The sequence below is a fragment of the Falco cherrug genome, chromosome 3 (genome assembly GCF_023634085.1).
Source record: "Falco cherrug isolate bFalChe1 chromosome 3, bFalChe1.pri, whole genome shotgun sequence".
Taxonomy (NCBI): Eukaryota; Metazoa; Chordata; class Aves; order Falconiformes; family Falconidae; genus Falco; species Falco cherrug.
In genome coordinates this window covers 103,474,276-103,491,465 of record NC_073699.1, presented here as the reverse complement: position 1 = coordinate 103,491,465, position 17,190 = coordinate 103,474,276, and the positions used below count along the sequence as shown (strand labels likewise).

The following is a 17,190-nucleotide window of genomic DNA, read 5'->3' as shown; positions in this document are numbered from 1 at the left end:
TCCACTTGATTTCAAATGTTGGTTAAAGCTCCACAGATCACCGAGTAAAGACACACTCGGAATAACTCACCAGTACGTACTGAAGCTTTCTCACAAAGATTGCTACAGGGAAGGAATTACTTAAGAGCTTGGATAGTATTTTCATTCAATCAATCCGCTTTTCGTGAACCAAAGCTACTCAAACAAAACAAAGCATGGAATATAACTACGTTTTTCAAGTACAGTTATACTTAGCATGGTTTACTCTTAAAAGGAGATTTTTGTGCATAAAATAGAGAAAAGTAGTACCAAAGGGTGAGATTTACCTTGGTGAAATGAACTATCTCCCCGAACTATTTTTCTCTGAGGAGAGGCAGGGATAGAATGACCGGTTCAGATACACATAAATGTGGAGAGGACAGTTTTAACAGAAATGCAAGACACACACAAAGATAAAAAGCTGAGAATCAACCACATATTCATATACATATATATCAGTATATTTGAAACAAAAGTATCAACCATTAAAAGAAATAATGCTCTTACTACTTAAGGAATGTGGTTAAGTGTTGATGGGATGCTCTCCAGCTGCCTGAAGCAACCCTAATGAACCCCTGAAGGTGGTCACTAACTGGATCTGAACCTGATCAGGCAACAATTACAGCTGAAGGGGACTCCTGGTTTTTTTTAGGATATGTCTGCCTTTTAAAATGCTGTAATCCAGAATAGTTAGCATTCTAGTTTCTCGAGCAGGAAATACTTGGTATAAAGCACTGTACTAATCACATAACATGTGAATAAGGGTGGGCTAACACTCCCCTACAGCTGGTGGGAGAAGCACACGTCCTTGGAACTTTGCCGTGTTTGGACAATTTTCAAGAGGGATCGAGAAAGGCACACAGGCATGTCCTTGCTACATACGGAACCTGGCATGTGAGGTCCAGCACTCCAAAAACCAAGGGTTACCAAGCCACAAACCGGTTTTTCAATACTGGAAAGCTAGTGTGGTTTTTTACCGACCACCACCACCAATTTTGTCCCCCTCCCGCGGGTTAAATGGCTGAATCCTTTTTACTTAATTTTTCCAAAAGCAAGGAAGTGTGAAGCACAGAGCAAGCCTCAGAGTATTTTAGCTCTAGCAGTTTCTCTGGCAAAGTTACAAGCCAGTAAAATGGAGTTATGCAAGAAGAAAATGTCAGGCAGCTGAACACTACTGATCCCACCTATTAAAATACCACCTGAAGACCATTTCTGCAGGAAAACCACTTCCCATCACAGCTCACCACCCACCACAGCCTCCGTCCAGCCCCGGCTCCCCTTAGCCCTTTTGAGGCTGAGTAAGTCCAGAAGGACTTTGCATGTAACAGGCTCACAGGCACTACAGCAGCGTGATTTCTGGTTGGTACAACAGCAAAATGTTTAGGCTAGGTAAGTTATTTTAGATATATGCCCCACATGAAAAAAATAGTTACCAGGCTGCAGTTTAATAATCACGCAGTAACTCTTTGCTGCCTACATCTTCACACCACTCCAATACATTTTTACAAGACACCTGTGGGCACATCAGCAGTTCATTTTATATCCGTAAGTATTTCATTACAACTCTAAATAAAAGTAATTAGGAATATTCTGATTCTAACATATTAGTCAAACAGTGTGAATACGTGGGGCGAAGAGGGGGATAGATACAATATAGATACTTCAATATCAAGTTTTCTGTGTGAGAAAATGTACACAAACTGAAAAATATTTCTGTGCTACGAAAAACCCCCACAGTATAAACAATCAAACACTAATTTCTTGTGTGTTTTTGACGTTATTGTTTAACGTAAGGATCTATCAATACCTTTTATTTTTTTGTTTCATTGATTCAACCCTCTGAAACCAGGATCTACAATTTTCTAGCTGACAGTGAAAATGAGCTGTTGCTTCAACGCAGCACAGAGGACAGAGCATTCGGGACTAGAAATGTTAAAAAATGGGGAAAAAAAAGGAAGAAATCACCTTTGGCGTAAACAAATTTATTTAATGAAAATGGTTTCAAAAGTCGTTACTGTCCCAGTATCAATTTTGTTGTGTAGAAATTTTGGATAACATGAGAGCTTTCAAGTAAAACATTCCTAAATGGAATCTGATCTTTAAGTTCACAGTGGACACTGATTCAATAATGACATTTAAGTACAAAAGCAAATTATGCTTTGCATGCCCAGAGCCTTCTTACTTTTTCGAGCCTTCAACGAAATCACTTCCAAACAGAAGTGACATTAAAATTCTGCAGAACAGCCGGCTCATGTGAAAACAGCAAGATGTGCTGCCAACAGGAGCACTCGCCTTTAAAAGCTGATCCTGGATTTCGGTCTGGACTGTTTCACCATTGCTTCTGGGAAAAAAAACTAACTGAAGCTGCAGTAATGTTTTAATTGCTTATGTGTACTACATATGAAGAGCCTGTTTACTTCCAAAGCATTAGAAATGCAAGGGAATGCAGTCATTTAAACACACTCTGCTTCTGGTAACTATAAGAACAATCATCGTACCAGGAAAAATTTGTACCACCAGGAAACAACAAAAATTTCCACTTGCAAGTGGAATTCAGTCAACACTTTTGGGAAAAAGGAAGTTGGTGGCCATTTCAGATCTTAATGCCTCAAAATTGCCCCCCTGAACAGCCACATAAACTCTTCACAGGAGCACGGTACAGACCTGAAACACGCTAGCTCGTCCAGGTGCTGTACTACCCATATGAGTTATGTTTTAGACCCAAGAAAAAAGTACTTGTGGTAACCTTGCAAAATTTTTAATTTTAATTTTCTGTTACATAAAACTAATATTAATCTCTTATTCTGATTAGACTAATCCCTGTAATAGTTATAGAGACAAATTTGGGCTGTTCTCTATGAACAAACTCAAACTTCTCCCAACAACTTGAAACTTCAGAAGTGTAACAATCTATAAGATCGCAGCCATCACATCACCTATATTGAGCTTCCTTTACTTGCTCTACCTTAAGAACAGGGATTTCCAGGGAAGTACCTTCAAGCTGACAAATGCCACCTACCACTGCAGATTCTCAAAGCAAATCAGCTTTTCCCACAAGTGGGAGAGGAGATGGTTGCCTGTCAAGGATCTCTAATTTTGTAGAGTTTAGGTCTGGTTTTTTCCCCCTACTCAGTGATTATTCATTGTCTTCAAAGGGTGAGTGGGCTTTCTCCTTTGGTGAGGAGACATACTGCATCTCACTAAAATGGGACAGAGATGCTCACTAAAATGCAGTAGGAAAACCACATTTATTTACAAAATTACGTGAAGGAGCAATAATGATCTGCTGCTCCCATCAAACATATTTTGATTGGGGATTCATTATCTCATTGCCTGTAATAAACAGGCTGTATGTGCTTTCTGAAGTTTTCCAGGGATCTTAGTTCCATGCAGAGATCTTAAACCACCCAAACAAGCTGCAAGATTCAACTTAGTTCAACACTTAACTGAAATGCCGCTTCTGTGATCCAAAGCTAGACGTAATCAGTTTTGAGGGACCCCATCTTCAATCCCACAGCCATTGACATGGCAGGCCCACAGCCAAAACCACAGGGCAGTTTGAGAAATGGGCTGATACTCCAGCTCAGGCCAATTCCAGTAACTAAATCCAGTTCTCAGAGAGACATCTGAACAGGAGGCTTACAAAAGGGCTTTGCTATTACGCATGACTAAACTCCACTGCTCCAGAAACTTCAGTAGTTCAGAATAAACACCTATCACAGAGATTCAGGTTAAATGTGAGAAGGAATTACTTGGGAGAAGATGTATCAATGAGAGCAAGATGAAGTTATTTTTTTCTTCAGACAAACAAAATTTTCCAGTTACCTACAATGGCAAGTAATTGTTTGCTTTAGGATTTGTCCGCTCCAGAATGAAGCGCAATGTTTTCTTGAACATCCAAGCCTTCACCACATACAGAAGTACTGATGCCCCTTCTCATTTAGCGGTTAGCCACCACCAGGTGTCCCTTTACCGAAAATCTACTTCAAGGGAAAGGAGCTAATCAAAGATTTCATTCTTAAAATTAACTTCACAGAACGTGTTCTGTCTCAGCAGACCTTACCGAGAGGCTCTTTAGCGGGCAGATTGCTCCAGGAGGCAGGACAGGGCAAATTTAAACCACCAGTATTCCTAAATTCTGATCTTCAGCTTCTCTATATTGTAAATACCAAATCAAAGTATACTTGCATCATTTAGAGAGGAATTCTGGAAGACTGTACAGTGTAATAACATTAAGACTTTACTCATGAAACAATGCAATGGGTTGCTTGGATAAGAAAAGAGAGGACGACCATTCTGTGGCAAAACACCTGAATTTCTACAGTTACTTTGCCAGCCGTATTTGAGATATACCGTTGGCTATTAAAGGTACTTTCAACAAGACTTTGACCATATACCAGTTAGTTCCTTAATATATTCTGAATAGACTGTCACTGAAATTGTTTTTTGAAAAGATTTCAGATGACTATAAATAACAAATGCAAAGCTGACAGCCTGGGAAGCACTGAGCTGTAAAAATTTAGGTCTCAAGATTCTCAAAGCTGTGTGTCTCAAAATTGGGAACTGGAAGAAAGTTGTAGTGACAGTGAATATACTGGTTCAATTCCGATAAAAGGAGTCATCAACAAAACTTTGCACAGGAGTTTGCAGCATTCTTTTCTGGCAGCATGAAAGAAAGCAAAACTAGAGTATCTGTTTTCTGGAAGAGTGGCTGTTGAAAAGAAGTGCTATTGTATTTGAAAAACACAACACAAAATAATCAAAACATCACTGTTCCTACATGTTCCTACACTGTCTGTATAGAAAGTTGAAGTTTTACCTTATGTCATGAATCATGTAATACAGCTGTATCTTAAATTAAACCACTACTCTTATCTGTTAAGACAACAAAGAATAGACAAATCGACAAAACCTGTTTTGGAAGCACTCAAATGGCAGGTTTAATATGCAGACTTTTTCTGATCATATAGCCAAAAAAAGCGTAAAATAATTTGCTTTACTTCAACCAGAGTTCAAAGTTTCACAGAGTTTCACAGAATGGAGGCTCCCTGAAAGACTTCAGATCAATGCCACTCTGTAGCACAGTACCTTAAAATACCTCCTTATTGAATTTAAGAAACATGTATCAGAAACTCACAGTGTGAATGTACAAAAGCAGAAGGCATTTTCAATGTTTTGCAAACAAGCTGAAGTCTAAGCATAAAGAACCATTTCATATACAACTTTTATAAATTACCTATTTGTTCTTAAAATAATGATTTCTTCATCAGTCAAAAATATAACTACTCAGAATCGATACAGAAATTATCAGTAAGAAATTTTGCTAAAGAAAACATGTCACTGAGCTATACTTTTGTACAGGAAGTTTAAATCCTGCAAGCAAAATTTTGTTGCTAATAGATTAGATAATCACTTCAAGTTATTAGATTTCTTATCACTAGTTATTCAGAGGAGAATACTTCCTTCTTAAGCTGAAAAACACGTCTCAACACAAGTACTGAAATTTCCATTCCAAAGTTAAGAAATTCTCAGTAGAGCAACCATTAGCCCTTACATCAGATTTACACAAGCTGAAATTACCAAGACTGGGACCAAACACTGTAAAGGCACTGGCCTCTGCACTGTGAATTCACAGCGTTCAGAAGGAAGTTTATTAAAAAAAGAAAAACAGGACACACTGGGAACCTGAACAAAACCTATGAAAATGAGAAATCCACACAGGTTTTCTGTGAATAGGTGACCGAACCTGCCTGATGTACATGAAGTCTAAATAAAGTTAACTGTTCTACCTAATATCCAACAGTAGATACAGACAGAAGTGTGGTTTATGAGCATACTTCAGATAACCTTTCAGAACTAAAATAAACCCATTCAAAGACTGCACTGCACCACTGTATCAATCTGTTTCAGGCCTGCAGCCTTCCTCCTTCATTCCCACTCACTCTCAGGTCTTTCATGTTGGTGGCCAACCTGTGCAAAAAACAGAAGAAACCCCCCACCCAGCTCCCCACACCAGAAAACTGCCCCTTGCCACACAGCGACCTGCAGAAGCCCACGGGCATGCTGTGCACCAGGCTTTGGCAACAGAGGGATGCAAAGCCAGCAAGCTGCCTCCAGCCTGGGCTTCAGGGAGGAGTTCCTGCACCAGACCTGGGAGCCTTCGATGGTCCCGACACCAAAATAGTTCTTCCCACGAAGCAGCCGCCACCATCCTTTACTTCCCTGCAACTTCCCACAGTTCAACAAGTCCTTAGGGTTATTAGAAACTGGAGACCTCCAAGGAAGACTCCTCATATCACAGTGACTATTAACAGCAAATAGAATACTGCTACAACAGTTCAGTTTCCTACTTAGAAGCTATTAAAAAATACAACATATTCATTCTAGGAAAACTAATGTTACAGCCTAGGTAAACAAACTGCATTATTTTTTACTTCAGTGCCACTGCTGGGCTCATTTCCCACTGTTTATAAAGCACCCTGCACCCCAACTCCACAGGCACAAGTGAGGCACGTGAAGAGGTGCTGGATGCCAGCGTGTTGGCTGCACGAGCCAGCCTTCCAAAATCTGAAGGTTCCTATCATGCCTTTTCCCTCAAGAATCAGAATCCGACTGCAAAGCCTGCCCTAAGACATATGAGCACAGAGACGGAAGGGTTCATCCAATCAGTCCAGCATCTCACCAACATAAGTACTCATAACTTAACCACCATTATGTGATTTGTTTCTTTTCTGCTGACTCCCACTTATTGTTGAATACTTCCAATATGTTAAGAGAAATTTTAAGTGTATGATAGAAGACCACATGCCACAGCTATATGCCATGCCACTGGAAGACAGCAATAGAGATGGCACATCTGCAATTCCTGTTTTGTTGCCCCAGTTCTTTAAGATTTCAATTTATTAAGTGAAGTGCACTCAATTTCCTAGCTTCAGTAATACAAATGAAGTATTTCGTTAATTATTTTCAAAGTCTGCTCTGCATCAGAAAACAGGCAAGTCAATAGACACACAGCACACTTACACAGGGCTTCACATCTCCACTAGAAATTGCCAGGATCTACAAACTGAAAGAGGCTAAACCTCAACCTCTGGCATATTGCTTGGCTGATTTTCTCAACAGCATTCACATGCCTGTTCATCCTTCTACCAAATACATTCTTTTGAGACTGCAACAGCCTTTCACCTGATTTTCTCCTTTTCCTACAAAGACCAATATTAAAGCATACTAACATGGAATATATTTGTTCAATACATATTATTATGGCAACAACTTAACAAGTTTAAGATAAGGGGAACTATGAGAACCGCAGATGTGTTAACTACCACTCGAGTCTTGGTGGACACAGCAGAGTGTGATCAAGATGCACTAGAAAAATAAAGCAACTGTGCACCGACATCTGAAAGCTTGAAATACCTCAACAAATCAGATACCACAGTATATACCTGTGCAACAAGAGGTACGGAAGCAAAGCATTCAGTTTTCTCTTATGAACAAATTCCATTTGTACTAGTCTCAAAAGCCTTTTCATATTATATAGCATTAATTGCTGCTAACAATTATTAAAAACACCTGTTCACTTTCATGATTTGTAACTCCTGATTCATAACTTACAGCAATAAATTTCACGTGTGACATGTTTCAACTGCATTAAGTGGAAATTTATTCTAAGCAGAAAATTTTAGAACTCTGTGTGGGGCTCAAGTCCACCTCCTGCTGAAGTCAGGCTCCTGTTTGCTTCAACAAAAGCTGAATTGGAGCTCTAAATAGCAGTACTTTTATTTAAAAAAAATTAAAGAAGCATCTCTATTTACACAAAGATCAAGCCTATTTAAAAATAAAAACTTGTCTACCTCCCTTAGATTTTCTGAAGAAAGGTAAGCCACAAATGCATTTTATTGTTATGCAAGTCATAATCGCAGCGGGCTGATCAAATGTGAATAGTATAAACTATGTTTTTTTGATTTACTAATTTCTATTTCATCTTTTTTAGACAGTATGAAACTCACATTCATCGTTTGGTCCATGCCATACCCTTTTAACATAACATTCATGAGATAAAGGCAAGCATTTCATTAAGCTGCATGAGAAGCTAGGATTTTGAAACAACTGTAGGCTGTCAAATTGCAAGCTAATGGCATGGTACCTACCAAAAGTCATAAAAGTAAATGGATGTAGGAAAGATCATGCATTTCCCTGCCCCTAGCAGCCATCAGATTTCTCAAAGATTTTTTTTTTTTCCTCTAGCCCTCAAAATATTAGAGGTAGCACCAATGACTGAAATGATCCAGGTGTTCCATAGATCTCAAGACTGAAGCCTGACATCAGGCAGAAGTGCTAGATTTCCGCCGTGTCAAGCGCTATGGTCCCCGCGCCAGTAACACTGGGAAGGTGTAACGGAGCAGTGGAGCATCGCTCAGCACAAACCCACAGGCTCTGCAGCCCTCAGCTCTGCTGGGCACAAGCTCAGCCAGAATACCAGAGTACAGGATCGTATCTGCACTGCCTTCCCCTCGTTCATCTTTTGCTTTCTGGAAACAGTAATCACTAAAATCTGGACATCAGGGTGATCCCAGCCAATTGAGAAATAATGATTTAAACAGCTGGTCCAGGGCAGTTTTACATAACAAACAGTCTGGACTGGCCTTTACAACACAAAAACTTTTCTTAACATGGCAAGAGATGATGATTTTCACAGTAACAAATAACTCATAGCTTCAGGCTAGATGACAGAGCAGAAATAATGGAAAGTTATTAAACACAATTTCAGCCCCATTATGCTCCCAACAGCCCAAAGACTCCAATTCTCAGAGCAGAAGCCTCAGGTGCTGTTGGGACGCATATGCTTGTGCAGCCCTTAGCTTTTAGCAGTGTGGCTCCAGAAACTGTAGCTAGTATCCATGTTGGGAGTGGACCAAGCTCCTGGAGATTGTAATCCTGCTGTTTAACAACTGCTCTTACATTACCCCTCTGGTACGGTATCTTTTTAGCGCACACAACACCGACTGACCACAAAACCAGCAATTTAACATTTCAGACTTCAAATGGAATTAGGATGATGGGCAGAGGCTCTTTCCCAGCAAGCAGAATTTCCTGCGCAGCAGCACTGGGTCAGCACCTGAACCAGCACTTCGCAAGCAGGTTTTCCAGCACTTCATTCAGGTTCAACCCTGGATGCAATTTAACAAACTGACAGGGAAACTCTTAAGAGGTAAAAAGGTCAAAACCAGAAAAGTTACTTAAGCAGCCACTCAAGACTTCATTCTAGCAGTGACACTACTACCTCTACATGGCTTCTGAATGCAGAAGTGGTGCCAAGCTCACTTATGAACTTACCCATATAGAGCAAAAGTTAATTACAAATGTACTTGCTCTACCTTTGTAAAGCATACAAGGGAAATAGTATTTAGCAATCACCCTAAGCAATATTCCCCCATCGGATTCTTTCTGACTTTTGCCTTTCAGAATTTGGTGCATTTGCTACACAACAAAACATCACAGCATCAGGGTGAATGAACAGCAACGAGCCGCCACCATGCCTTGCTGCTTCAAAGGGTATTCTAAAAATCATCACTGGCTTGCCTCTCCCAGTCCAAACTTTATTTGGGAGGGAATTTTTCTTCTAGCTATTAGTGAGAGATTAAATTCTCATACCTGTTAGACTGACATTTTTCTGAAGATGCTCACTGATTAGGAATACCCACAATGAAGTAAAAGGCCAGCACAAGCTTCCCGTGTGGCTCTTTCTCCAATAACCCCCAGCACACAGCAACACTGCTACCCCATCAGGACCTCCTCACAAATGTTTCTATAATCACATTCGGTGGTGGGTTTTGTATTTTCTCATAAATTCTTTGTGTGCTAGTAAAAAGCTCACAAAAGTTAAAATAACATAAAGAAGTTGCTTCGGTCCTACTACTTATATTATCCTCCATCAAGGAAAAACTGTTAGAGCTTAAATTTGTATGACTGAGAAGAGAGCCCAGTTATGAGAGCAAAACAAACTGCAATGCACATCTGAGTCCTGTTTGCACGTTTAGTACTTTGTGGTACAGGAGATGATCCCAGCAAATCTAAATTAAAATGGCTATAATCTTACATCATTCTCCACATATTGTTGGGCTTAAAAACTGTTAAGGGGCTACAGACTGAGAACATTCCTTAGCATTTTTAAAATTAGCATTTATTTTATGAAGTTCTAGATTACTAGCAAATTGGTTGATAGTCATCATTTAACAGCTGATGCTTGGACACTGAAATAAATTTTGCAGAAGAGACTAGCAAGTTTAAATTTCTGCCTAAGTAGAAAACATTCTCAACAACTTCATTTTTATGCATATCCCATGTAAAAGGATCTCAAAAATCCCGGATGAGAAAACAGCTTTCCAAAGCCATGCTTTATTTTACTTCAAGGAACACTGCAGAGTACCTGGTCCTACACCTGACTTGGGATCAAGCCTACTTTAAAATAAGCACAGTCCAGTGGTCTTCATTTTTTCCAAAGGAGGCGATACCCTGGCTCCCAACAGACATTCTCTATGACCATTTCCTTACATCAATCCCAAAACATTGTGGAGGAAAGCACAACAGTTTCACAGGGTTACAAAAACATTACCTGCATGCAGAGGCTTACAATGATAGAAAGACTGAGTTGCCAAAAAGCATGCTGAATAGCACAAGCACAACGAAACATCACTAACGCTTCTTTTTATATTTGAAAAACTCATACCTGGGTACACTGCCTGTTAAGCTTCTTTCACTTGATGATGATGATGATGACGATGATGATGATCCAGGTCTCTGATCTGCTTTCATTCCTAGAGTCTCTGTTGCACTAATCTGAGGTTTTTCACCTTCTTCTTCTGACTTTTTTTTTTCACTATCACTCTCATCACTGCCTTCTCCTAAGATGTCATCCACCTGCCAAAGAGTGGAAAGTCAGTGTATCCTCTAACAGACTCTTCTGCATTATCAATCTTTCATAATTATTGGATTGCACTTCAGTAACTGTTAAGAATATACTTCAACTTTCCTTGACCTCCCCCTTGAAAATTCAAATTAAACCCCAATGTCTTAAATGTAGTTTCTGTAACAGCTCTAGCAACATTCTATCCAACTTAAATATATTCAGTCTACATTCAACTTCAGGTATACATATGACTCACATAAGTGATACAGTCACATCTGAGGGTGTTTGCACTTCATTCTAACAGCATGAACAGCTGTAAACAAGAAACTGCATTATGAAAAAAGTGTTGTTTTATGAAATTAAAGGCATAGATGTTTTATGGTATTGTAACATATAGTAAAAAAACCTCTATACAATACGTATTTTACATTTACACTATTATACAGAATGTTCCTTGATAGATATATAACTCTAAAGAAGTATATTCCCAAATAATACAGTATGAATGGAATGGAACATACAGAACCACATTCTAACCACATTGCCTGCTTATGCTAATCGATGAAGACAAAGCTATCAAAGTGTTTCCACATTTCGTTAAATAATTGTTTGGCTTTTGCATCTGAAAAGTTAGCATGGGATTTGATACTCCTCTAAGAACATGCTAATTTGCTTGGACAAGTCTGGAACTGCTGAAATCATCATTAAAAGCAAATCATACTCATGAGCTACTCCGCTAAGCTTCAAAAGATTATGTTCTCTTTGAAGTGGCATTCAACCTTCAGAAAGAGATAAACACCAGGAAACCACACAGTCCCTGTATTTCTGTGAATGGCAAAGGACATGGAAAGAAGCCACATGAGTATTTCTCTACTGATGTTTAAGAATTTTTCCTAAAAGCAGCTTATCTTAGCACAAGTTAAAATACACCTCACAACTACCCTCTGTTCCCACTGATGCCACACCTGCTTTATCAAGAAGAAAAACTCTGTATATGAACATGGACCAAAAGATTTTACACTGCCTATCCACCGCTTTTACACCGATAATCCCAAAAGCTAAGAGAGAGCTGTAAGAAATCAGGTCTATCTGGCCCTTCATACATGCACCTCTAATTTCTTTGTTTACCTTTAGATGTATGGAGGGAAAGTCAAAGCTGCCCTGTGTTTATCAAACTAAATGTCAAAGACCTACACCTTGCCAGTACTCTGCTGGAAATACGGTAGAAGTAAATGAAATACCTTTTTCAAATAAGGGAAACTCAAGTGAGAGCTTGCAAGCAAGGAGTGAGCAGAAATAGCAAATATGGAAGTTTGATAACAGTCAAAGATCTATTCAATTTCTTTTTCTGATGCTGTAACAGAAAGGAAAGGTGTGTGACCCATGATGATGAAGGTGCTCCACTGGGCAGCTTCACCCAGCACACAGGTGACTCCCATCACACCCCGGGTGACTTCAGGAGGATGGAAGATGTGGCATTTGTCTTCACTCCTCTGCTAAACAGATGGATTTGGGGCATTTCTTATCCTTCCAGAGGCCTCACTTGGCTGTTGCTGTTTGAGGGCGGCAGCAGCAAATAATTTTTCTTCCTGATCTTGTGCTATTTTCTACCGATGACTCTGCCAATGTATATTGTTGCACAAGAGAAATGATGTAGAAATAATAATAATAATGATAATAATAAAAAGGTAAGTAGTACCTTCAAAACATCCTAAAATAATAGTTTTGAGGAGACTTGCAGACCTTAAGAGAAAGCAAGGACATTTTGTTACAAAGTTGACTTGTAAAAAACTATGTCTTTGAATACGTAACTGTACCAGAGTTCTACAACTCAAGCTTTAAAACTGGATTTAAAAATCCTGGCTATGCTATCCTTGGATGGAATGACTTCTATACAAAATGAGAAGTAACTTGCAAGTTTCTTAGATCTGCAGTCCAAGCTGCTTGCCCACTGGCCCTTGTCTTGGTACATTTTTACTACCTGAACCGCTGCCGCCTGGCGCCCAGCTCCTTCACTGCTGAAGCTGTAAAGAAACCGTAAGAAAAAAGGAACCATGTACCAGCTCAGTGCATCTAAACACAGGTAAGTTTCAGGTGGAACTGTAGGAATTGCTGTGTCAAATCAGATTATGTCAGTCCAAAGAATACTTTTCCCGTCACCATAAATTGTCCTATTCACGGAAGATAAGAATCATGAAATCCAGTCCAGGGTCAGGGAGTCTGAAGGGACTGACAGAGCCAAGCCAACAGTGAACCTGGGGAAAGCATGGCAAGTACGCAGTGGGGGGATTTTTTGGTGTGTACAGAACACAGAGAAGGTCTCAAGTGTTTAAAGTATTATGCTTTGGGATGGGATGGCAGGAACACCACGCCTGTATACTTTGCCAGAAGATACTCACTGTAGCCATGATGGCCAGCAACTGATAGTCAAATGGCAGCACAAATCCACAGCTCTGATTACTTCTTTCTAGCAAGTCTTATATTTAAAATTGCATTCCTCCATTGCAAAAGCAGTACTTTTCCAGAAAGTCAAGTTTAAAACTATGTTCTCACTACAAAATATGTTAAAATTTTCCAAGGACCAAGCCAGACTGATGTTCAGTGTTACAAACATCTCTCACAAACTTATCTTCTAAAAAATCTGCTTTGTCTGAATAATTTTGACAAGACTAGCAGTCTAGTTATTGCCATGTCTTTTTCTTACATTCTGCACAAAGATGACATTCTTTTGAAGTCTGGAATGCCATTTAATATTATAATTACTAAGGTAGTTGTACACATACATGCCCCATTTTGGTGGAAGGGCATTTAAAATGCACGTATAAATCACAGAAATATGGCAAATTTTGAAAATCATTGCATATGAAAACAAATAACGTGAGATGGTTCTTAGAAAACACTTTTAACTAGAAAGGCACCCAAAATACAGATTCCTGCCTAACTATGGGCTAAATTGCAAGTTGTGCTGAAAAATACAAAGATTACCATCTTCATCTTCCAGAATTCTCCAAAGAAATGAAAACAAACTGTGTTTTCATCGAGGCAGCAAGATTTAAGCCCTTCGCTTGAACAAATCCATAGGTAAAAAAAGGACATGAACATTTAAGAAGCAACTATCTATCCAGACACATCACTAACTTTAAATATATAAAAAAGCTTAAAGAACAGAGGAAACTTTCAATCTTGGACAAAATTTGGACCAAGACAGATGTACCAATCACAACTTTTGCTCATAACATTAGATTTTATAGGATTAATACAAATGGAAAATATAACACTTCAGAAGAAAATGCCAGCTAATACCAAATCTTACTGGTAAGATACAGTGAGGGGATGTTTACTGCTTAAACACTACCATAGCATCTATCTTTAAAGGCTTTTATAACACAGCAAGAATGATTAACATTGAAAAAGAAAAATGATTCATCCCTTGAAGACGACAAATTGTTCCATTTAGCAGAAGAATGAAAAGCCTGACAATTCTTTTAAACACCTGATTTTAAAAGCTAGATAAAGTTCTCAGCTGACAAAGCTGTTTTATTTCTCATTTAGGAGAAGCACAGCATGCACTTATGCAGACAAAGTATAAAGACCAAAGAGCAACGAGATTTGCAGTCTCATATTCTCTCATGAGCTGTAAAGTACCTAAAGCTTTGTTAAAAAGAAAGCAAAAACTTTCTGTAGTATTAACAAACCAGGTCAGCTGGAAAATGTTCTTAATCCAGAAGTTGAGTTTACACATTCAAAATTAATCAAGACTCTGAGAAAACACCAAAAAAAGAAACTGTCATGAGCAACCTCAATTTGTTAGATAACTTAGAGGCAATGTTTCGGGACAGCGTTCTGGACATGACAGTGACCTATTGCGATGCTTTACATTTTCTGGAAGAAGAAATCACATATGCAGTAATGAAAACTACATATGAAAAAAAAAGAGCTGTGAATAAGCATTTAATTCTTGTTTTTAAACTAGAAAGTATTTAATAATTCAAGTTTTACTAGAACTGGGGAAACAAACTACCTTAGCAACTGAACACCATATGTAACTACCTAAATGATGTCTCATAAAAGCGGTATAATGCTCTGAATCAAGTCCTCACTGGAATTACGGAACATTCTACAAAAAAAAAAGTCTGGTGGACAGCTGTTCTTTTTGTGCTCCAGTTTTGCATGGAATATGTACACATTCCCCCTACCTCCCCCACCCCAGTCCTTCCCAAAAGACCAATTCTAATTTTGCTCCAACTGATTGTGTAAGTTAAGGGAAAAACACAAAACCCCCAATTATTTCTAAGAGTTCTTTAGTTTTATTTCTACTGCCACAAAAATGACCGTTCTTTGTTAGCAATTGGAACAACCGAACCGGTACTGACAGCCAGCACAGCTGAGCCTGCAAGCACACACCTGAGACTGCTCTGAATACACCGCACCTTAGGCAGAACTTGCAGATACTTCGGTCATCTGTCATCCCAACATGCCACAAGGTTTCAGCACGTACCTTATATTCCGCCCCGGTAAATAAATTCAAAAAAAGTAACTTGAAAATGAAGATAAGATGTCCAAGCACACCAGTAACTGTAGGTATCTCCATGTAAAACACGGTATTAACTCAACATACCCTTCACTTTAAAACGCTGCCATCTTTGGCGCCAGGGACCATGATGCCCTCCCAGTAGTTACTAAGCATAAAAGCTAGCTGACCACCATCTCCATCTCCTTAGTGGCTAAACTGATGCTCTGCAAACAAATACCAGACTAAAGAAGGCCAACAGATGTTTCACACGTCAGTTCAAATGTCACGGCATTTCTTCCAGTGTTCTTTCACTTATCCAAGTCTGACTCTTGGTGTTTCTGGCCAGGATGATATACCTACACCATAAATACCATCAACACCAGTTTGCTTTAGTACATATCTCAAACCGTATGTGTACAATTACTTGAAATGTAATAGGCCAGTAGTCTTGAAAAAAAAAATCAATCATGAAATGCACACCACGCCTTTTTTGAATATATTTCAATGCATTGCTGACATCCTGAAATCCCAGTGTGCTCAAAACTGTTCCTAAGAACCAAAAGAGCGCAGTGCTTGACAGCTTGTTCAGCTTGACATTTTCTCTTTTTACCAAGACAGATTTTAAGACTGATCTCCTACACTTGCATGACTTATACGAAGATTTATTATTTGTTATTAAAAAAGAAAAGTAAAAAGCTAGGTTTTACAGGTTACTTCTAAACTACAGGACACAAACTACTCAAGGGACCACAACTGTAAATATATTGCATGTATAACAGAAGTTACCAAGTAAATGTGCATAAACGGGCACAGAACTTAAAGTATCTTAAGCCGTATTTGCATCAGAAAGCTGTCCCTGAAACAGGGGCACCTTCCAAATGCTGCTGACATCCCAACTGCTTTGCAGCCCACTAGCAGTACTGCCAAAATAGGCTTTTCCATGCCACTCGTTTCTCCAGCAGAACTGGTTGCCACGCTGCTTCTGGAATATGGAAAGTTTCCCCAGAGGAGAGAGAGACCTTGCTTTTACAAAGTCCCACAGTTCTCCATTTGATCCAGTAATCTTTACCCCTGCCTCCACTCCCAACATTCCCTTCTGCTTTGTTCCAAACTATTGCTTTTGAGTAGATCAGTGGAGTTTTTACATATATTTTACATGAAATATTAAAGAAATCAGCAGACTATTTCAGGAACTTTAACACAGCAGTAAAATGAGAAGCCAAAAGAAAGAGTAGAAGGGAAAAGTGACATGACATCAAAAACGATGAATTAAAAAGCACTTCTGAGCCTGTGGAATCAACAGCGAACGATGGTATTAGATTGCAAATCATATCAGAGTGGTGGCACCATCTTCCTGGAGTTGTGTACTGAACTCTCCAACCTTCCAGCACAGAGGCATGAGAACAAAACTGTTCCGTCAGTGGCAAAATAAGTGGAAATAACGCTGTGGAATGTTTATTAACTCCACATTCTGAAGCAGTTAGTCAGAGTGAATACAGTGGCAGTAACTGGCGAAGGTGCAGCTGCCTATCCAGCTTCCAAACGCCAGCCAGGAGTGCTCTGCCACCACGCTAACGAGACCACGGCAATGTGGGTCACCCAGAATATTTCACTGGCGGTGTATCGCAGTCAGAGAGGAGAAGAGTGAGAGTTCTTTTAAGAAGTTATGTTCTTCAAAAGGTTCAAGCAAGGCTGCCTCGCTGCTGACACTGACGTGGCATATAATTGCCTGACAAATTGTTGTTCTAGC

The 17,190-nt window shown here is 39.3% G+C and overlaps 1 protein-coding gene across 1 annotated transcript in view; it reads right to left on the bottom strand.

Annotated features, from left to right (window-relative positions):
* The window catches only part of CTDP1 (CTD phosphatase subunit 1), a 112,070-nt gene that overhangs the window by 23,328 nt on the left and 71,552 nt on the right, over window positions 1-17,190 (bottom strand). The window contains exon 12 of the mRNA XM_055704577.1: window positions 10,748-10,938. Within this exon, the coding sequence (XP_055560552.1) occupies window positions 10,748-10,938 (191 nt within the window). The remainder of the gene's footprint in view (window positions 1-10,747; window positions 10,939-17,190) is intronic.